The following is a 22866-nucleotide window of genomic DNA, read 5'->3' as shown; positions in this document are numbered from 1 at the left end:
TTATTGGAGTAGAGGTTAGGGCTCTGGACTCTTGATCGGCGGGTCGTGGGTTCAATCCCAGGTGGGGGACACTGCTGCTGTACCCTTGAGCGAGGTACTTTACCTAGATTGCTCCAGTAAAAACCCAACTGTATAAATGGGTAATTGTATGTAAAAATAATGTGATATCTTGTAAGAATTGTAAGTCGCCCTGGATAAGGCGTCTGCTAAGCAATAAATAATAATATTTTAATTGTATGCCTTTATGCATCTAGAACTGTATTATAACAACTATATAAATGCATTTGTGAAACAATTAGGAAGTGGTGGTGTTTTTTATATATTATATATAATCTCATTTTTATATGTATTTATTTGCTGGTTTATGTATGTATTTGTTCTTTCAGATCTGTAATATAATAACTAGCATGGCGTTTGCAGCGATGAGGAAGTACTACAGAAGTTACTGAATTCAGATTCCTGGCAGGTGTGTGACCAGCCAGCCCCAGACACTGAATATTCTATAGAGCCAGCAGTGGTCCTGAGGAATTTGGAGTTGATGGGAGGTCTGCCACTGTTACACATGAGATTAGGCTGAGTGCATAACAGACATGAACTGGGTGAAATACAGGTAGAGCCTTCACAGTGTGGTATGGACACATGCACAAACCATATATAATTCGCTGTGCAAACTGTTGGCAGTATTATACAATGTTTGTATAGTTTTGCAGCCTGTTGACATTTTCATTGCAGTGGTTTACTGAATTTGGATGTATTTTGTATATTACCAATAGGTTCAATTATTAATGTTAAATTGGCTTGGTTTACTTGCAAAAATACAAATAAGCCTCACCGTTTTGCCACACTATTTTGGCAGTACCTTTGGGCAATTTGGGTTTACATGTCGTTTTCTTTTAGGGTAAGAAATTCTCCTTCAAAATTCAAATGACCTAATTAATATTAAACTATGGGAGTGTATATTTAAATGTTTCTGTCAGTGTTCCTATTTGGCCTTGCGTGACGACTGATATCACGCAGCTTTCTTAAACTGGGTCTACAATGATTGTAGATTGTGTTGAGGAACCGCAAGTGCAGCCTGGTTCATTATTCCACCAAAAAATAAAACTAAAAAAGCGAAGGAAATAAAACAAAAACCCAGTCATAGCGTTCCACCGATACCAACATTACACACTACCCATACATTTTTGACTGTGTATATATTTCTATACATTTTATACATGTAGCTTCAGCAATTCTGATCATTATGGTAGTTTACGAACTGAGCTCAAATCCAGCACTTTAGGTTAAAAAAATAGTATAAAAAATATCCAGTAAAATGTTTAGTAAAGTACATTTTGAAACTACTGGCAATAAATCTACAATAGGCCTTTAGTTATAATAGCAAGTTGTGCTGGTTATGTCACAAATGGAATCTCACTGCTGAAGTCTTGTTGAAGTGCAAAAAAAACCCTTTGTTTTTGCCAATTTGTGCAGCTTTTTAGCATGAGAAAGCGACTTGCCAAACCTTTTTAGCTGTACCATGTTTTTGCCATGCACTTCCTATAAGCGTGAGGAATGTGTGTGATTTGTGCCACGTCACAGCAATGGAGAGAGAATCTGGAGTTTCTAAACTGCCATTGTGAACAAAATTCTCTTTGGTCTACCCCAGGGTAGGCCTACCTAAGGTAACATCGTGTATTTAAAACATGTCCTATTGTTGAAAAAAATACCTCCTAAAGGTAAAACATGTAGTAGTGTCTTCTGGCACGGTTTTTATTGTATAGCACTGTAACGGTGGGAGATCTGTACTGACTATCTGGCGTATGCGTGGTACTGCAGGTAGAGGGCAGCTGTCTCGTAAGATCCGCCTGTCAGTCATGGCGATGACACGGAGAGGTGGGGAAGAGGGTGTGTGGGCTTTCCCTCTCTCTGAGTGGCTGAGAGGCGGGCCTTGGGAGATTGCTCGGCCCATAAGAACTGTGCTTGGTTGTGCATTCGGGTGGCCGTGTTTGGAAATATATAGTGACGCTGGCAGAAGACGCCAGTGTAAAACAAGGACCAGACAAGCCCAGCTGAGGGAGACAGCCTGCCTTAAAATAATTTACAAAGTAAAAGAAATAATTACGTACCCAAGGGGACATGTGTAGGTATACAGGGAACTCTGGCCATCCCAGTCTATAGAAATAGCTGAGCGTAGGTCGGAGGCCCGTACTGACCGGCTTAGCGGCAGTGGGGGCACTGTGTAAACAGAACCTTTATTTTGTAGTTTTATTACTGTCTTTTATTTTCCCTTTTCATTTCGCCTTTTGTTTTCATTATTATTTTGAGCACCTGTCTACTGTTTACCAGTATTGGTATTCCTGTGGTCCTGTGTACCGTTGTCGGTACTCAGGCCACGGACAACAGCACCCTCTGCAGGCTAAAAGACAAAATAGTCAAATAATAAAACTGCGCACCAGTGCAGTGTTTCCAAATAAAACTTGTGTCTCCCGTGTGTGTTAGTGAATTGCACACCACCCTTCCACAAGCACTTTAAAGACTGTGGTAAAAACAGTCATAAAATGCTTGGCTGTGGGATGACATCTATGACAAAAAACTTTTGGCTGTAAAGGGGTTAATACAACCCAGTGGATTCAAAACTACATACATGCAATACAGGTAAGGCATTTTTCTTTTCCATAAATAATAATTTAAAAAAATGTATCTTGTTAACAACAGCAATTATTAACCAGCGCACACAACACAATTGTCACAATCAAATTAGTCTCACTCTCTGACCTTTAGTCTCACGTTGATGATACAAAAAGCCTTCATGAAATACTGAACTAAGGCTTAGTGAAATGGTTTTGCTGACTAAACTTTTTAAAAATACGTCTCAATGATGTGATGAAAACGCATCACATTCCTTCACACGCACCACCTGGGCACGCAGCTGTCCTATACCCTACAGACAGTCGGAGATGTTTTTGCACTACCTGCTGCTGTGAATGACACACTGTGGCTCAATGCACACTGATAGACGGCAGAGTCTGCAGGCTGTGCACTGCTGATAGACAGGTTACTGAGCGTGTGTGCTTTACTGAGAGTAGCGGTGATTCTTCCATTGCTCTGCGATTCCTCTGATGCAAGGAGTATGATCAGCACAGGTTCTTTATTGGGGTATTGTCTATACCACTGCAAATTATAGAAGTTTGATGTTTTATAGCTGCAGCTCAGTGTTGTCTGTACCCCTTCGGATACCTTTAGAGAGCGTGGAGACTGGAGAACCTCATCTTGAGCGATAACACCTAAAAAACACAAGCACAATAAGAAACTATATTACATATAATTTATATATGAATTTGACAGAGGCACCAAGACCTTGAATTCCCCAAACTACTGATATTTTTTAATTTGCCATTAATACACAATTATAGTATCATTATGCTTACAGGTTGGGGTTTGTTTTTAAGTAATCAAATAAAATACATACATTTCATGAACACTATTACAAGCATATGCATGCATCGTGCCACCCTCTGCTTCTTCATGTTACAATGGAGATAGATTACATGAAACACACACAAGCACAGAGGCGATATGAAAAGGATGTGGTTTAAAGTGGGAGGTGGTTTAAAGAGGGCATAATCATAAATGCTTCCCAATCATAGAGCTTGTTTATCTCTGTGCAGTTTTTACCCCTCTTAAGAAATGTGCTTTTGCACTTGCTTCAGAATGGAGCCCATAGTAGTCAGGGCTCCTCTTGGTCAGTGTTCTCCTTCAAAGATCAATCCCCTTCCCTCTTATAACTTGCCTGGAATCTTATTTTGTACTGTGCTGCAATATAAGGCATGAATTATTTCATTTAGTAAAGAATAGTCCAGCTCATTTATACTACATTGAGGGGAAGAATTTATTTAATTCGTGGTTGATGGTAAACGAAAAACAAAGGCAATGGACAGGATGGTGGCACAGCAGGCACTGTAGCAGGGTAGTGTTGCAGTCAAGGCTGGTCACGGCAGGAAAGAACCCCAGAGTCAGAAGCTGCAGTTTTAAGCGCAATGCACACTTTATTTAACAAAAGACACAAAGTAACAAACCAACACAGAAGGGCCAAAATAAAAGGTTTTCACAAAATAACATTCAAGCACCAAAACCCAGACTTTACCCTCAGGCTTGGCAGCCACCTTCACTGATAGCTTTCTCAAACTCCTCCCTCATATAAAGAATTGCGCCGCTCTTTTATACCATGTGGCTGGGACTTGAATGATGATCAATTATTCAATCAAGACCCAGCCACATTCCACACGTGTATGTCGCAGGGATGGAATTAACCCCATCCCTGCCAAAAGGATGTTCCCTTTAGTTGGAATAGCGCTCGCCATTTTGTGTGGCAAACTTCTATTTTTAGCTTTGTTTTGTTTATTAAATCTGACACTAGGGCTACCACTGTTGGTACTCTAGTGGCAGCATATGTGTTGAAAATAAATCTGCGTGTCTGTGTGACGTGTCAACACCAATGCTCTGATCACTCTGACTGCCAGCACAGCTAACCCACCTCACCCGGGGGGTCTTTATAGATAGCCAGTGCAGGGTCACACGACCCTATCTTCCAATCAAAATCGTGTTCCCGTTTTTTAATACAAAATGCACACAATTAAAGTTTTTTTTTTTTTAAACAATCAAAATTGTAAACAATACAGTATGTTTGGCAAAATAAGTAATTTAATAAACATGTGAACCATAATGCATAAATACAAAAGTATAATAACACTTAATCTTAAAAATGAAATCTCTAGTGGCTATAGTACTTTTGCAGGAAGCCATGTGAATTTCAAGCAATGTAAAAATATCATAATTTTCTTTTATTATCTCCAAAAGAGAAAAGCAAAACAAAACCAACAAAGCCATCCCTTAAAACCCACCCGCTCCACGGGGATCCTTACTACAGAGCATTCAAGTTCATAGTGATATTATTATTATGTGAAAAAATGAAAATGAGGGGAAACAAACCATATGTGTCTACGTATACACACAGAAATGCATGAACATATGTGTATACACATGTACACGCAAATACACATATCTATTCATACACACACACTCACACACACGCACGCATGCACACACATACACACACACATATTTATTATTATTATTATTTATTTCTTAGCAGGGCCCAGGGAGCGGGTGTAGAGAGAGAACAGGAGAGGACCCAAGACTGACCCTTGGGGGACTCCTGTTGAGAGAGGGTGAGGTGTGGAGGTTGCTCCATGGTTACCTGGTAAGTATGGTTGGAGAGGTAGGAGGAGAACCAGGCCAGAGCAGTGCCAGAGATTCCCCGGTCAGCGAGAGAGGATAGTAGAATAGAGTGATCGACAGTGTCAAAGGCAGCAGAGAGGTCGAGGAGAATTAGGACAGAGGAGAGAGAGGCAGCTCGGGCAGAGTTTAGTGAGTTAGTGACAGACAGGAGGGTGGTTTCAGTGGAGTGAGCAGAGCGGAAGCCAGATTGGAGAGGGTCGAGCAGAGAGTGGTTGGACAGGAAAGCAGAGAGCTTTCCTATATATAAAAATAAAATATGGACTGGAGAGGAGGGCTATAGTGGAAAATGATTGACCCAATGGAAGACTATTGTTATTGACAGGGAGCTATTATTATTAGTTTATTTAACAGATGCCTTTATCCAAGGTGACTTACACAGACTAGGGTGTGTGAAATATGCATCAGCAGCAGAGTTACATACAATTATGTCTCACCTGAAAGACGGAGCACACGGAGGTTAAGTGATTTGCTGAGGGTCACACAATGATTCAGTGGCTGAGGTGGGATTTGAACCGGGGACCTCCTGCGTATAAGCCCTTTTCTTTAACCACTGGACCACATAGCTCTAATGTCCAACGCTCTAGAATGGAAGAAAAGATTTTTAAAAAGTAAACTTAAAAAATAGCAGCATAACTCCTGAGTCGTAAGAAAAAAATGGGGTCCCATATTTCATTAAATGACTTGTATTCATCCCGTAACCTGGCTTTAAGTCTCTCCATAGATTCATGATTAAACATTATATTTAACCACTGGGAACTGATGTGTTAGTTCTGGTTTTCCAGTTTAGGACAATTACTTTTTTAGCAATTATAAGGGGTAGTAATACAAAATAGACATAACTGTCTATCTTATCTCCTGAACTGTTCTGTTACTGGACAGCACCACAGTGCACAGACTTAACTGTCTATCTCATCTCCTGAACTGTTCTATTACTGGACAGCACCACAGCGCACGGACATAACTGTCTATCTCATCTCCTGAACTGTCCTGTTACTGGACAGCACCACAGCGCACGGACATAACTGTCTATCTCATCTCCTGAACTGTCCTGTTACTGGACAGCACCGCAGCGCACGGACATAACTGTCTATCTCATCTCCTGAACTGTTCTGTTACTGGACAGCACCACAGCGCACGGACATAACTGTCTATCTCATCTCCTGAACTGTCCTGTTACTGGACAGCACCACAGTGCACGGACATAAATGTCCATCTCAACTCCTGAACTGTTCTGTTACTGGACAGCACCACAGTGCACGGACATAACTGTCCATCTCATCTCCTGAACTGTTCTGTTACTGGACAGCACCACAGCGCACGGACATAACTGTCTATCTCATCTCCTGAACTGTTCTGTTACTGGACAGCACCACAGTGCACGGACATAACTGTCTATCACATCTCCTGAACTGTTCTGTTACAGGACAGCACCACAGTGCACGGACAGCCCTGCACATGGTTTGTATGCTTTCTGAAAATGTCGATACTTTGGACGGCCCATTAAGAAAACCTGTTTCAGGGACGGTTTTGTTCCTGCAGGTCACACAAAACAAGCAAACTGACCAGAATGAAGACATGAAGGCCTATAAAATAACACTGGTATGGTAATTGTTGCAGGTTGAAAACAACGATGTCTCTGGTATCTGTAAATGAGAAAACGCTTCAGAGTGCGTATCTTTAAGGTTGTGTATTTACAATTAGGCAGGGAGGCTTGGAGGTAAAGAAAAGGAAACAAAGAGCATTACAATTCACTTGTTACTGATTAATACATTCAAAGGGAAATGTGTCAAGATCACAAGATAACTTGATCTCGACAGAGCGGTTTGAAAGATCATTTATCTTGTGATCTCGACATTGCATTTTCCTGTTTATTCCCTGTACCTGCTAAACTTAACAAGATTATTTCCCACAAAGCACACTGCAGTGGATTTCTGAACTGCACCAAGTTCCTCTTTAAAGTGTGTCTCCTGTTTTTAAGTGTGTGCAGTGTACCCTCCAGCTAGCACATAGCAGATGTTGTTAAGGGTGGAGCAGTCTCTGCCTTGCTGTGCCTCACAGCACAGTAGTAGACAGCTGAATCTGGGTTTTGTGTTTCATTGATATCCAGCCTGCTCCACTTGTCTTTCTCATTTAATATCATAGCTGAATTTCCAGATCGCTCCTGTCCAGAAACTGCTCTTAAAACAATGAGCTGTGGAGCCCTGGACCCATGCTGCCGATACCACTGCAGGTTCTGTATGGATGGGAAGGTGTAGGAGCAGTTCATCTGGACCCCTCGCCCCTCTGAGGTAGTGATGAGCGTGTCTGATTGCTGAACTTCAGACTGGGTTACAGAACCTGGAGTGCAAAAATATACTGAGCGCTTTAGCATCCATCCCTTAAACATCTAGAAATGTGTCAGAAAAGGTTTGGATGATTAATAATAAGGCATAACGGTTATTACAATAACATTTTAATGGCACATTACTGGTGCAATGCTTAAAAAAGTATTAGTCACAATTTCATCTGTGCTTTGCTATAGCATGTTCTTGTTATTGTTCTCATATTGTTTATAATGTCCTTTATAACATAATTCATAAAGCATATCCTCTTACCTGGTATCAAAATAGCATTGAGAAAAATGATAAAAACTACAGTGTTCATTTTACAGGTAATTACTGAAACAATTCTCTCCGTGTAAATCTTGGCATATCTATCTCTCTCTCTCTCTCTCTCTCTCTCTCTCTCTCTCTCTCTCTCTCTCTCTCTCTCTCTCTCTCTCTCTCTCTCTCGTGGTGCATGCTGGGAGTGTGTGGGTGGAGTCCTGGACTAGGTGTGAGAGCTGCTGACAGGTCTATACTCTACTTTATCTTTCCTGATTCATTGTTTTAAACTCATCTGTTATTTAGAGCTTTATTTATAGCCCCAGAGCAGGTCTGCCCCCGGTGGAAGAGCTCCTGAATGAATGAAGGAAGAGTTATTCCTATAAATGAAGATCTTAATGTCGCTCTAAAGTTTAGAATTGATAATCACGATGATGTCATTTTTGCTACCTTGGAGTCAATGAAGTGTTTCAGCTGTGGAAGCGAGGGGCATGTTGTCAGAAACTGTCCGGAGCAGGAGCAGGAGCAGGAGGGGAATCTGGTCCCGGCGCCCCGGGGAGGAGCAGGGGGAGCAGGGCTCTGGGACAGCGGCCGCGGGAGAGAGGCAGCAGGGCTGAGCAGCCCAGCTCACAGACAGAAGGAGACAGTGGACTGAATGACTCCCAGATCCCTAGCACCAGTGGAGAGAGCAGGGAGTCGGAGCCACAGGCAACAAATGGCAGACAAGGAGAGTAGGCAGAATACATCTTGTGATCTCGACATTGCATTTCTCTTTTTATTCCCTGTACCTACTAAACTTAACAAGATTATTGCCCTCAAAGCACACTGCAGTGGATTTCTGAACTGCACCAAGTTTCTCTTTAAAGTGTGTCTCCAGTTTTTAAGAGTGTGCAGTGTAACCTCCAGCCAGCACATAGCAGATGTTGTTAAGGGTGGAGCAGTCTCTGCCTTGCTGTGCCTCACAGCACAGTAGTAGACAGCTGAATCTGGGTTTTGTGTTTCATTGATATCCAGCCTGCTCCACTTGTCTTTCTCATTTAATATCATAGCTGAATTTCCAGATTGCTCCTGTCCAGAAAATGCTCTTAAAACAATGAGCTGTGGAGCCCTGGATCCATGCTGCCGATACCACTGCAGGCTCCCTATGGATGGGAAGGTGTAGGAGCAGTTCATCTGGACCCCTCGCCCCTCTGAGATAGTGATGAGCGTGTCTGATTGCTGAACTTCAGACTGGGTTACAGAACCTGGAGTGCAAAAATATACTGAGCGCTTTAGCATCCATCCCTTAAACATCTAGAAATGTGTCAGAAAAGGTTTGGATGATTAATAATAAGGCATAACAGTTATTACAATAACATTTTAATGGCACATTACTGGTGCAATGCTTAAAAAAGTATTTGTCACAATTTCATCTGTGCTTTGCTATAGCATGTTCTTGTTATTGTTCTCATATTGTTTATAATGTCCTTTATAACATAATTCATAAAGCATATCCCCTTACCTGGTATCAAAATAGCATTGAGAAAAATGATAAAAACTACAGTGTTCATTTTACAGGTAATTACTGAAACAATTCTCTCCGTGTAAATCTTGGCATCTCTCTCTCTCTCTCTCTCTCTCTCTCTCTCTCTCTCTCTCTCTCTCTCTCTCGTGGTGCATGCTGGGAGTGTGTGGGTGGAGTCCTGGACTAGGTGTGAGAGCTGCTGACAGGTCTATACTCTACTTTATCTTTCCTGATTCATTGTTTTAAACTCATCTGTTATTTAGAGCTTTATTTATAGCCCCAGAGCAGGTCTGCCCCCGGTGGAAGAGCTCCTGAATGAATGAAGGAAGAGTTATTCCTATAAATGAAGATCTTAATGTCGCTCTAAAGTTTAGAATTGATAATCACGATGATGTCATTTTTGCTACCTTGGAGTCAATGAAGTGTTTCAGCTGTGGAAGCGAGGGGCATGTTGTCAGAAACTGTCCGGAGCAGGAGCAGGAGGGGAATCTGGTCCCGGCGCCCCGGGGAGGAGCAGGGGGAGCAGGGCTCTGGGACAGCGGCTGTGGGAGAGAAGCAGCAGGGCTGACCAGCCCAGCTCACAGACAGAGGGAGACAGTGGGCTGAATGACTCCCAGAGTGGACTACCAGGGAAGAAAAGAGCGAGAAAGGCAGCTGAAGGGACTGTGAGGTCAGTAGAAGGCAGCGAGAGCGCTGGCTGAGGGGACAATGAGCCCGCAGAGCAGAGCAGCTCTGCCGGGAGATGGGTCACTAAGCACTGGAGTGTGGTTACTGCCAGCGCAGTTACTGAGGGCTCCTCCGGGTCTAAGAGTGATGGAGAGGGAGGCTTCACTGACTCCTCTCTCACCTCGGGGTCACCGGCAAGCCAGCAATCAAAGGGGGGATGAAGTCTGCAGAGTATTTGACACTGTAGAGAAAACAAAGGACAAGAGAGAGGCTGTAGTAGAGGATCATTTCCCTGATACTGAGTTGTCAGCTCTGTGAAATATCTAATGAAGAAAGGCTCAAGCACTGAGAGCTTCAGCGATCAGCAGAGATGGAGATTGAAGAAAGTATTAAAATGAAGAACATATTAAGTAAACACAGGTGTGGTCCCCATAAAGTCATGTAAAAAGAGCTGGAGTATTTGATTTTATTAAACAAAAAAAACATAAACGTCACATTTTTACAAGAAACTCATAGTGGCAATGAAAATCAAACTGTTTGGCTTAAAGAATGACAATGTTGTTTTAAGTCACAGGTCCTCTGAGTGCAGGAGTAGCAGTCTGATTCTCTGAGGATTTTAAACCTCTTTCCCTTACCGTCGATGAGGCAGTTAAAGGGCGCCTGCTCATAATACGGGCAATAGTTGAGCAGAAGACGCTTTTTTATAAATATTTACGCCGACAGTAGGGAAAGAGCAGCGTTTTTACAGATATATTGCCTGGTAGTCTCCAGGGTTTTAATCCCCTCTTTAAAGACCTGTAGTGCCTATTGGCATTTTAACACACTTTTAACCAGTGACACTCATTTTAACTGGTGAAGCTCATTTTAAGACATGTTTTAGTTTCTTCTGGCAGAGCTGGAGTGCACAGAAGAGCTCTTTTGGTTCCCTGAGGCAGTGGTGGGATGTTGGGAAGCTGCAGATCTGCCAGTCCTGTCTGCAGTACACTGTGAGTGTCATTAAGAGCATCAACGAGTCAATGAGAGTGCTAGAGACCGACATCCTGGAGCTCCAACGAGATCTGGAGTCCAATCCAAATCGCAGGCTGGTTGAGGACCTCAAGAGTAAAAAAGTGTCCTGTTGACCTGTTGGACACAAAGGTACAGGGGGCACTAATGAGATTGAGGTTCCAGAGTGTATCGCAGGTGGACGCCCCCACACACTACTTCTTCAGCCTGGAGAAAAAACAGGGCCAGAGCAAACTGCCTGCACATGGCGACGGGGCGTGAGCTGCGAGAGCCGGGGGAGATCCGCAGGAGGGCTGTGGAGTTTCACACACAGCTCTTCTCCACAGAAATGGGAGGGCAAGACAGCCGACACGCAGAGGTTCCTTCAAGGTCTGCCACAGGTCCCTGAAGAGGAGAGGGGCGACCTGGAGGAGCTCTCCACAGCCCTACAAGGATTGAATAATGGCAAGGCCTACAGCATTGTCGGCCTCCCAGTGAAGTTCTGTAAGACCTTCTGGGCTCTGCTGGGGGAGGACCTGCTGTCCATATTTAAGGAGAGTCTGATGCAGTGAGAGCTGTCGAAATTAAGACCTGTCCCCCTGCTGTGTGCTGATTACAGACTGCTGTCTAACGCTCTGGCCAACACACTGAGGGAAGACATGGGGCGTGTAGTACACTCTGACCAGATGTACTGCGTGCCCAACAGGGCACTCTTCGTCAATGTCTTTTTAATTTGGGATATTTTGGCAGTCTCCAGGATATTTGGCATAGACACTGGGCTGATTTCACTAGACCAGGTAAAGGCTTTTGACAGGGTTGAGCACCAGTATTTGTGGAGGACCATGCGGGACGAGACTTTATGAAAAAAACTGTGTTAAAATGGGAATGGGATTTTGGGGTGCCAAGAACATAGACATGTCTTTGTTTTTGCTGTACTGATTAATTGAAAATAAAGTGTGAGTATGAGTATGAGAGACCGCTACCTCAGCGCCTATAGCTGTACCTATTATAGTTTTTCTACTGGTCTCTATATATAGTCACACTATAATAATTATAACTGTGTTTTTTATTTTATTTTTTTTAAAATGATGGAACCTTAAAACACGCTAAACACTTTGATTTAATCCCCTTCAATATTTACATTGTGTACTTAAGCAACAACATATCTCGATCAATACAGTTCATGAAAGTCTGAATATTTTTTTCAGTACAAATCATAAATATTATGAGTGAAAATGGAGATTGCATTCAGTTTTAGTTCAAGTTAATAACAAAGAACAAGTTGTCTTTTTTGTTAAATAATCCAGTAGATGGCAGTGTGTGCACTTACTGGAAAGGGGATAATTACTGAAAATAACTTATTCTGAAGTATTTCCTTTTTGAGACAGTACAATAAATACATTATATATATATATATATATATATATATATATATATATATATATATATATATATATATATATATATATATGTAAAAATTGTAACAGTAAATACTAATATAGGGAAAGAAATAATAGTGAAAAAAGATATAGAAATACAACACAGCTTTTTTTCCTTGCATTAGAATTGTAGTGATTCGAAATGGGTTATTTTTGTTAAAATTCTGACGCCACATTTGAATATAGACATCAACATCTCTTTTCTACTTTCCCCTGAAGAAGAGATCTTTGAGGTCTTGAAAGTTTATGATTAATTATTGTTTAGTTAGTCCAATAAAAGGTATCACATCTCCTTCTCTTTGTCTATCACCTCTGGACTAATACGGCTACCATTTCATCTACCAACGATAAGCTTTATACAAAACTGTAAACAATGCAATTAACACAATGTGAGTGCGATGGCTCTTAACACAAGGCGCTGTGTGGCGGGAACTGCGTTTTCATTTATATCTGTTTGTAGTGGAACTATTTTCTACTCAAATGTAATGGCGTAATCATGCTGCTATAATAATAATCCACAAGAGGGCAGTATTGCCACATGTTTAAGTGCTTTTTTTTAATATATATATATCAGCTGCAGAGTCACTTACAATTACGTCTCACCCGAAAGATGGAGCACAAGGAGGTTAAGTGACTTGCTCAGGGTCACACAATGAGTCAGTGGCTGAGGTGGGATTTGAACCGGGGACCTCCTGGTTACAAGCCCTTTTCTTTAACCACTGGACCACACAGCCTTCACATACAGTAATACATACAGCAACCACTAACACAGCACATACACCATGTTTGGCACACAGAGAAGAGTGTTTCTACACGGAGGTCATACAGCTTACACAACGCTTCCTATATATATACTGTAAACGTCTAGAAATGGTGTATTCTGGTCTTTGTCATATTAATTAGTGGATAATGTTCCCTAAATACTTGTATTCAACGTGGTTTCCTGGATTAGTTTATATTAAGTGCAGGGGCTAATACGTTTTTTCTGCGACTGTATGTGATTTACATGGATTATTTGTGTGGCCCAATACAGTTTGTTACTGCCGACAACAAATACTAAGGTGAGTTCGGATTGCATTTGACACACACATAAACAAAAGACAAATAACTACAAGCAAAAAAACTCAGCAGAAAAAAAACATGTTTGCTTTATAAAACTAAAACAAGGCTATATGAATGCAGTGGTGACATAAATTTAATAATTATAATGATATTAAAATAAGAGAATATATAAGTATGAGTAAGTATAAGTATCCATAATTTATTTTTGTGGTTGAGGAATCAAATCGTCATAAAGAAGTGTCGGTGCGTACCAGTACTGGTGCGCGGACCACAGGTTGAAAACCAGCACGCTGTTTTCTCGGCTAGCAGTTTTCCCAGTGCCAATGTGTGGTTTGTTTGTTTCAGAGGCACCGGAAATCCAGCCACTTGTTGCTATAGTGACGGGACAGCGTTCAAAGTATGTGAGAAAAGAGAATTTCTTCTTCTGAGGAACTGCCAGGACGGGACGATACATCTCACAAAATGGCGTTGAACCTCGAAGATTATTTCCGAACTGTCTATGAAGACAAGTTGCTTGTGTAAATTTAGTTTGTTTTGCCGGTATTGTGCGTGTATTAATATTCTGTTCGTTTACCACTTTATATCAACGTACCAGTAGTCTGCTATTTAAATACAAGTATAGTTAATATTTACTTGTTTAACTGTTGGATTTTTTGGTAAAAATGCCAACAATAATTATTTTTTGTTTCTGTCCTGTCCAGTAAGATGCCGGAGAGGGAGGACGAGTATCTGACGCCAGCAACAACTCCTGAGAAGAAGAGGAGGGAGATGAGCGAGGTTAAGCAGGCACTGGCAGCACAGAAAGAGGTACGGCGAGGGAGAAAGAGAGAGAAACTCAGGGAGAGATAGAAGGAGCAGGCACTGGCAGCAGAGGAAGAGAGGTAGGGAGGAGAGAGAGAGGGGGGTGAGAGGGAGAGCAGACCCTGGGAGCCAGAAAGAGATAGGGAGGAGTGCAGGAAAGTGAGGGAGCGCTGGGCTTGGCTGCACTGAAGAGAGGTAGGTAGAGAGGGGAGCAGACCTTGCTTTTTTTGTAAAATCTTTATTGTCATTAAGCATTTAATGAACTAGCAGCAGTACAGGTAGCTTTACTGTGTGTGTGTGAGTGAGCTGGGCTGTTTGTGTGAGTGAGCTGTGCTGTGTGTGTGTGTGAGCTGTGTTGTGAGCATGTGAGCTGTGCTGTGTGAGCTGTGCTGTGTGAGCTGTGCTGTGTGAGTGAGCTGTGCTGTGTGTGTGAGTGAGTGAGCTGTGCTGTGTGAGTGAGTGATCTGTGCTGTGTGAGTGAGCTGTGCTGTGGTGAGTGAGCTGTGCTGTGTGAGTGAGCTGTGCTTGTGTGAGTGAGCTGTGCTGTGTGAGTGATTGAACTGTGCTGTGTGTGTGAGCTGTGTGAGTGAGTGAGCTGTGTGAGAGTGAGCTGTGCTGTGTTAGTGTGTGAGCTGTGCTGTGTGAGCTGTGCTGTGCTGTGTGTGTGAGCTGTGTGAGTGAGTGAGCTGTGTGAGTGAGTGTGTTGCTCTTGTTGCAGGAGTTCCAGATGAAGATGGAGAGCCTGCAGCAGCGTAGAGAGGAGCTGGAGAGGAGGGAGGAGCAGTTGAAGGAGTCTCTTCTGAAATTCAACAAGTTCCTCAAAGTAAGGACACAGCAATAACACGAGGGTGGGCAGAGCTTGTGGTCAGTTTTACCAGTCAGACCGGTCTCTACTAAATACCCTCATGTTCCTGAATAGATAGTCAAGTATTTGCAGTTTAATAAGAATTGCTTTCATACCTCAAATCCATTACCTGTCCATGCACAATGAATGGGAGGGATATTTATTATTAAGCTGGCGCTCTTGAATGGTTGTCTAGGAAGCGTTGTGTAAGCTGTATGACCTCCGTGTAGAAACACTCTTCTCTGTGCGCCAAACATGGTGTATGTGCTGTGTTAGTGGTTGCTGTATGTATTACTGTATGTGAAGGCTGTGTGGTCCAGTGGTTAAAGAAAAGGGCTTGTAACCAGGAGGTCCCCGGTTCAAATCCCACCTCAGCCACTGACTCATTGTGTGACCCTGAGCAAGTCACTTAACCTCCTTGTGCTCCATCTTTCGGGTGAGACGTAATTGTAAGTGACTCTGCAGCTGATGTATAGTTCACACGCCCTAGTCTCTGTAAGTCGCCTTGGATAAAGGCGTCTGCTAAATAAACAAATAATAATAATAATAATAAACAGTGATTAAAGTGGGGTGGTATGAGCTGGTATGCATACTGGTAAAAAAAGAAAAAAGATGGTATGTCGGGAGGGGGAGATAATAATAATTGAAAATTATACTGCTGCAGCAAGACTTCCTACTCGCACCTCTTTTTCCACAAAAAAGCCTTCGTGTTTCTTCGTGAGTATGCTTACCTTTTTAAAATGCATTTTACATTGATCTTTTACATGAAATGTTTGATTGTAATATAATTTAACATTTAATTTCTGTGGACCTTTTTATGACACATAATCTAAAAGCTTTTCACAATAACACTTTGTATACTTTATATATAGATAAAAAGTCAATTGATAAAGTTAAATAATAAAGTATCATGATGATATTAGTGCAGGTTGCATTGTAATTATTAATTGCACTCCAGTAATGCGCACACACACTTTCCTGCAGCTCCAGGAGATCCGTGAGATGATTGGCCGCTTTGACACGCTGATCTCCACTCGGGAGCAGCTGCTGCGCAAAGCCAGTGACAACCAGGAGAAGCTGGAGAGCCAGCGGCTGGAACTGCATCACTTCACCGAGGACAAGAGCACCCAGGTCCTGTATTACAACAACGAGCTGGCCACCCTGCAGGGGTGCCTGGACCAGGCCTGCTCCAACACTGTCAAATGGGTGAGCCTCAGACACACTGAGCAATGCTGTCACAGTGGAGAGTATAGAGCTGTAATGGGTGAGCCTCAGACACACTGAGAAATGCTGTCACCATGGAGAGTATAGAGCTGTAACGGGTGAGCCTCAGACACACTGAGCAATGCTGTCACAGTGGAGAGTATAGAGCTGTAATGGGTGAGCCTCAGACACACTGAGCAATGCTGTCACCATGGAGAGTGGAGAGCTGTAATGGGTGAGCCTCAGACACACTGAGCAATGCTGTCACCATGGAGAGTTTAGAGCTGTAATTCCAGCAAGTAGTTGGCACCAGCATTCCTGTCACAGTTTCACACTGCACTGGTTAGGAATGTCAGGTTCCTAAACCATCATACTTTAACCTATTGGGAATCTTTGTAACCAGTATAAAAAGCCACCACGAGTGCTGTTACTTTTTCACGATGCATTACAACTTTCATCTGGATGTTTACATTATTTACAAGTATATGGCAAAGACTAAATAATCTTACACTTCACATATCCTGCTGCTTAAACACTACAGCCGACCTCTTTAACAGGCAAATCTCTGACATGGTCAATGGTTCAACTTTTAGATCATCCTAAGCACTGATAGAGAAATGGAATGGTATTCCTCCAGTTCAACATTTAGCAATAATGTTAGCCTATTGGGATAAAAGATTACTGACTCTCCCAAAATGGTTTGGCATCACTTCTTTTTCAGCCCATGAAAATTAGTTTTTAATGTGGTTAACCCACTATTAAACCACCTTAGCTTTTTTTCCATGGCATTATCAACTTGAGGAAAAAAAAACATTATCCAGACTCACTGTCCACTGTGAAGGAACTCTCCACCAAGTAACCAGGATGATCCTCCATCGCTTAACTTACAAGTCAGTCAGTTTTTGATGGGTGATTTTTAAAATGAAAACCAATGGCGCAAGTTTGATAATGTAATGTGTAAACAAAACCCAGGAGTAGCTGAGAAAACAGAAAACCTCAACCCATAGAGTAGCAGTAGAATCTGGTGCCTTGAAAATACTGTGAAGGAATAATCTTATACCCTGAAGAGTTTGCAATTGAAGATTCTTTTTTCTCTCTCAGGAATCAACGTGGAACCACATCCAGAACACAGCAGCCAAGAAGACCCTCCTTCTGGGGCAGATAAAGATGGCCTCTGTGAACCTATTGCAGCTGGTGAACAAGCAGGCAGGAGTGCAGGAGGCCGATATCCCCATCGAAGACACGGATGGACAGCTCAAAAGGGTCAGGGCAGAGATAGCGTCGTCCTTCCTCCTTCCTAAGACACTCAGGATTCAGTGCCAAGCTAGCTTCCTCAGACAGTCAGGATTCAGTGCAGAGCTAGTTTCCTCCTTCCTCATACACTCAGGATTCAGTGCAGAGCTAGCTTCCTCAGACACTCAGGATTCAGTGCAGAGCTAGCTTCCTCAGACACTCAGGATTCAGTGCAGAGCTAGCTTCCTCCTTCCTCAGACACACTCAGAATTCAGTGCAGAGCTAGCTTCCTCAGACACTCAGGATTCAGTGCAGAGCTAGCTTCCTCCTTCCTCAGACACACTCAGAATTCAGTGCAGAGCTAGCTTCCTCAGAAACTCAGGATTCAGTGCAGAGCTAATTTCCTCAGACACACTCAGGATTCAGTGCAGAGCTAGCTTCCTCAGACAGTCAGGATTCAGTGCAGAGCTAGTTTCCTCCTTCCTCATACACTCAGGATTCAGTGCAGAGCTAGCTTCCTCAGACACTCAGGATTCAGTGCAGAGCTAGCTTCCTCAGACACTCAGGATTCAGTGCAGAGCTAGCTTCCTCCTTCCTCAGACACACTCAGAATTCAGTGCAGAGCTAGCTTCCTCAGACACTCAGGATTCAGTGCAGAGCTAGCTTCCTCCTTCCTCAGACACACTCAGGATTCAGTGCAGAGCTAGCTTCCTCAGACAGTCAGGATTCAGTGCAGAGCTAGTTTCCTCCTTCCTCATACACTCAGGATTCAGTGCAGAGCTAGCTTCCTCAGACACTCAGGATTCAGTGCAGAGCTAGCTTCCTCAGACACTCAGGATTCAGTGCAGAGCTAGCTTCCTCCTTCCTCAGACACACTCAGAATTCAGTGCAGAGCTAGCTTCCTCAGAAACTCAGGATTCAGTGCAGAGCTAATTTCCTCAGACACACTCAGGATTCAGTGCAGAGCTAGCTTCCTCAGACAGTCAGGATTCAGTGCAGAGCTAGTTTCCTCCTTCCTCATACACTCAGGATTCAGTGCAGAGCTAGCTTCCTCAGACACTCAGGATTCAGTGCAGAGCTAGCTTCCTCAGACACTCAGGATTCAGTGCAGAGCTAGCTTCCTCAGACACTCAGGATTCAGTGCAGAGCTAGCTTCCTCAGACAGTCAGGATTCAGTGCAGAGCTAGTTTCCTCCTTCCTCATACACTCAGGATTCAGTGCAGAGCTAGCTTCCTCAGACACTCAGGATTCAGTGCAGAGCTAGCTTCCTCAGACACTCAGGATTCAGTGCAGAGCTAGCTTCCTCCTTCCTCAGACACACTCAGAATTCAGTGCAGAGCTAGCTTCCTCAGACACTCAGGATTCAGTGCAGAGCTAGCTTCCTCAGACACTCAGGATTCAGTGCAGAGCTAGCTTCCTCCTTCCTCAGACACACTCAGAATTCAGTGCAGAGCTAGCTTCCTCAGACACTCAGGATTCAGTGCAGAGCTAGCTTCCTCCTTCCTCATACACTCAGGATTCAGTGCAGAGCTAGCTTCCTCAGACACTCAGGATTCAGTGCAGAGCTAGCTTCCTCAGACACTCAGGATTCAGTGCAGAGCTAGCTTCCTCCTTCCTCAGACACACTCAGAATTCAGTGCAGAGCTAGCTTCCTCAGACACTCAGGATTCAGTGCAGAGCTAGTTTCCTCCTTCCTCATACACTCAGGATTCAGTGCAGAGCTAGCTTCCTCAGACACTCAGGATTCAGTGCAGAGCTAGCTTCCTCAGACACTCAGGATTCAGTGCAGAGCTAGCTTCCTCCTTCCTCAGACACACTCAGAATTCAGTGCAGAGCTAGCTTCCTCAGACACTCAGGATTCAGTGCAGAGCTAGCTTCCTCCTTCCTCAGACACTCAGAATTCAGTGCAGAGCTAGCTTCCTCAGAAACTCAGGATTCAGTGCAGAGCTAATTTCCTCAGACACACTCAGGATTCAGTGCAGAGCTAGCTTCCTCAGACACTCAGGATTCAGTGCAGAGCTAGCTTCCTCCTTCCTCAGACACACTCAGAATTCAGTGCAGAGCTAGCTTCCTCAGACACTCAGGATTCAGTGCAGAGCTAGCTTCCTCCTTCCTCAGACACACTCAGAATTCAGTGCAGAGCTAGCTTCCTCAGACACTCAGGATTCAGTGCAGAGCTAGCTTCCTCCTTCCTCAGACACACTCAGGATTCAGTGCAGAGCTAGCTTCCTCCTTCCTCAGACACATTCAGGATTCTGTGCGGAGCTAGCTTCCTCCTTCCTCAGACACTCTCAGGATTCAGTGCAGAGCTAGCTTCCTCCTTCCTCAGACACACTCAGGATTCAGTGCAGAGCTAGCTTCCTCAGACACTCAGGATTTAGTGCAGAGCTAGCTTCCTCTCTCAGACACACTCAGGATTCAGTGCAGAGCTAGCTTCCTCAGACACTCAGGATTCAGTGCAGAGCTAGCTTCCTCCTTCCTCAGACACACTCAGAATTCAGTGCAGAGCTAGCTTCCTCAGACACTCAGGATTCAGTGCAGAGCTAGCTTCCTCCTTCCTCAGACACACTCAGAATTCAGTGCAGAGCTAGCTTCCTCAGACACTCAGGATTCAGTGCAGAGCTAGCTTCCTCCTTCCTCAGACACACTCAGAATTCAGTGCAGAGCTAGCTTCCTCAGAAACTCAGGATTCAGTGCAGAGCTAGCTTCCTCCTTCCTCAGACACTCTCAGGATTCAGTGCAGAACTAGCTTCCTCCTTCCTCAGACACACTCAGGATTCAGTGCAGAGCTAGCTTCCTCAGACACTCAGGATTTAGTGCAGAGCTAGCTTCCTCTCTCAGACACACTCAGGATTCAGTGCAGAGCTAGCTTCCTCAGACACTCAGGATTCAGTGCAGAGCTAGCTTCCTCCTTCCTCAGACACACTCAGAATTCAGTGCAGAGCTAGCTTCCTCAGACACTCAGGATTCAGTGCAGAGCTAGCTTCCTCCTTCCTCAGACACATTCAGGATTTAGTGCAGAGCTAGCTTCCTCCTTCCTCAGACACACTCAGGATTCAGTGCAGAGCTAGCTTCCTCCTTCCTCAGACACACTCAGGATTCAGTGTAGAGCTAGCTTCCTCCTTCCTCAGACACACTCAGGATTCAGTGCAGAGCTAGCTTCCTCAGACACTCAGGATTTAGTGCAGAGCTAGCTTCCTCTCTCAGACACACTCAGGATTCAGTGCAGAGCTAACTTCCTCAGACACTCAGGATTCAGTGCAGAGCTAGCTTCCTCTCTCAGACACACTCAGGATTCAGTGCAGAGCTAGCTTCCTCAGACACTCAGGATTCAGTGCAGAGCTAGCTTCCTCCTTCCTCAGACACATTCAGGATGTAGTGCAGAGCTAGCTTCCTCCTTCCTCAGACACACTCAGGATTCAGTGTAGAGCTAGCTTCCTCCTTCCTCAGACACACTCAGGATTCAGTGCAGAGCTAGCTTCCTCCTTCCTCAGACACACTCAGGATTCAGTGTAGAGCTAGCTTCCTCCTTCCTCAGACACACTCAGGATTCAGTGCCGAGCTAGCTTCCTCAGACACTCAGGATTCAGTGCAGAGCTAGCTTCCTCACTCAGGATTCAGTGCCGAGCTAGCTTCCTCAGACACTCAGGATTCAGTGCAGAGCTGCTTCCTCACTCAGAATTCAGTGCAGAGCTAGCTTCCTCAGACACTCAGGATTCAGTGCAGAGCTGGTTTCCTCCTTCCTCGAACACTCTCAGGATTCAGTGCAGAGCTGAGGGACAGGGAGGGAGGCAGTGTGGTCCAGTGGTTTAACAAATGGAAGTTCTACACTCTTCCATTGTAAATGGAACACTTATCTTACCTGGTTTTGTTGGTAGATTCAGATGTTCATCGTGGACCAGACAGATATCCTCCGTGATCTGAAGAGGATGGACGCCAATCCCACCTCAAATACACAGTCAAACAACCAGTAGAAGGTAGGAACTGGACACATTGGAATTTCCAAACGCAGAAGTATTTTCCTGCTCTTAAAGTACTGGACCCCAGATTGGATTGTGTTCTTTCTACACTATTTTAACTGCCTAGAATATGCAGCCACGCACATTCAGTCCCTTTAGTGACTTTAATTTAGATATTTCTTTTACTTCTCTATTGGCCTCTTTTTCAGGCTACGTTAGTTTGAACTCGTATCATATTTCAAAACGTTCATTAAAATTACAACACTGATATCTATTTAAAATGAGTTTTTCTTTGTTCCAGATAACAATTTAAGAACACTCAAAGAGAATGTGATCTCCGTATCAGCTTCACCCTGGAGAGAAACCAGACAATGAGACAGACGCACTGCTACCACTCTACTAGATATGGATAGTTTTCAAATAGAAAAATGAAAGCACTGCACATCTGCACTACCATTTCATAGGCTGCACATTTTCCTATAAAAAAGAAACATTGGGAAACATGTTTAAGCCACTAATGAACCAGAGGGCAAGGTATAAACAAGTAACTATGGTTAAAGAAAAAGAAAGGACAGTATTTCACAGCACAGAACAGTTAAAACCAGTGCACAAGTTGTCAATATTTTTTTAGCTCTGCTGGAGCACTGCAGCCCTATGAAAATGTCAGAGATGGATGACTACATGACTTCATTGTCGCTGACCTTGACGCCCACTAGATCACAGCATTTAATTGTGAGACCGGTTTCACAGACCTTGATTTGCACAAGTCTTGTGCTACTTTTTCTAAGCTAGCACTCGGTACTGCAAGAGTAGTGATAATTGGGGTCTGCGAAACTAGCGGAAATAAATTGTTTGCAGTTTTAAATAGAGCAATCAGTGTCAGAATGTCTTCCAAGAACCTTACATCAACAGCGTTCCTGCAACAGAGGGAGTTTAATTACTGTGCCAATGCCATCATGTTCTAATTCACAGCTTATCAAGTACTTGGGGGAAGGATCTTTCTATTTATCCACTTGTGTTCTGTTTGGCTTTACTTACAGCTGCTTTGTGTTCTGGGGAGCAACTGCAGCCAGCAACTGTGGTCCAGTAGTGTGTGCCTGGCTTTACCATAAAGTATATGGTCAACACTTCGGTCCTGTAAATCATGACATCCCAGACACATTTTTGCTGTGTGTAGCTATGATCTCAACAGGTATAAACTGCTTGTCTTAAAAGATGAAGGGTGGCAGACTCCATTTGCTGGTAACAGAAAGCTTCCCACAGCACTCTCCAAAGTGGCACCCTTGTTACAAATCATCTGTGCACTAAA

General features: G+C 43.6%; 1 protein-coding gene across 5 annotated transcripts; it reads left to right on the top strand.

The window, feature by feature from the left end:
• Nucleotides 1-13255: 13255 nt before the first annotated feature.
• On the top strand, nt 13256-22748 carry LOC117973350 (coiled-coil domain-containing protein 42 homolog). 5 transcript variants are annotated; one of them, XM_059033379.1, is made up of 8 exons: nt 13256-13516; nt 13863-13914; nt 14219-14324; nt 15037-15141; nt 16147-16368; nt 17467-17628; nt 21477-21575; nt 21859-22748. In XM_059033379.1, exons 3-7 carry the CDS (start codon nt 14223-14225, stop codon nt 21570-21572), a joined length of 687 nt encoding a protein of 228 aa, XP_058889362.1. In that variant the 5' UTR covers nt 13256-13516; nt 13863-13914; nt 14219-14222; the 3' UTR covers nt 21573-21575; nt 21859-22748. The 5 variants fall into 5 exon arrangements, with proteins under 5 accessions (XP_058889362.1, XP_058889358.1, XP_058889359.1 ...); XM_059033375.1 differs by having other exon boundaries at nt 13257-13516; nt 13863-14035; XM_059033376.1 differs by lacking the exon at nt 13256-13516 and having other exon boundaries at nt 13779-14057.
• The last annotated feature ends 118 nt before the right edge of the window (nt 22749-22866 follow it).

This window comes from Acipenser ruthenus, chromosome 11, assembly GCF_902713425.1.
Source record: "Acipenser ruthenus chromosome 11, fAciRut3.2 maternal haplotype, whole genome shotgun sequence".
Taxonomy (NCBI): Eukaryota; Metazoa; Chordata; class Actinopteri; order Acipenseriformes; family Acipenseridae; genus Acipenser; species Acipenser ruthenus.
Note: the sequence above shows the minus strand (reverse complement) of the source record. Positions and strands in the feature narration are given on the sequence as shown.

What these genes read in the sequence shown, in the direction of transcription:
- LOC117973350 (XM_059033375.1), top strand. Translation starts at nt 13,980, where the DNA reads ATGGCGTTGAACCTCGAAGATTATTTCCGAACTGTCTATGAAGACAAG. An exon ending in TATGAAGACAAGTTGCTTGT is followed by an intron (nt 14,036 to 14,218) that starts GTAAATTTAGTT and finishes TGTCCTGTCCAG; the next exon opens with TAAGATGCCGGAGAGGGAGG. An exon ending in CACTGGCAGCACAGAAAGAG is followed by an intron (nt 14,325 to 15,036) that starts GTACGGCGAGGG and finishes CTCTTGTTGCAG; the next exon opens with GAGTTCCAGATGAAGATGGA.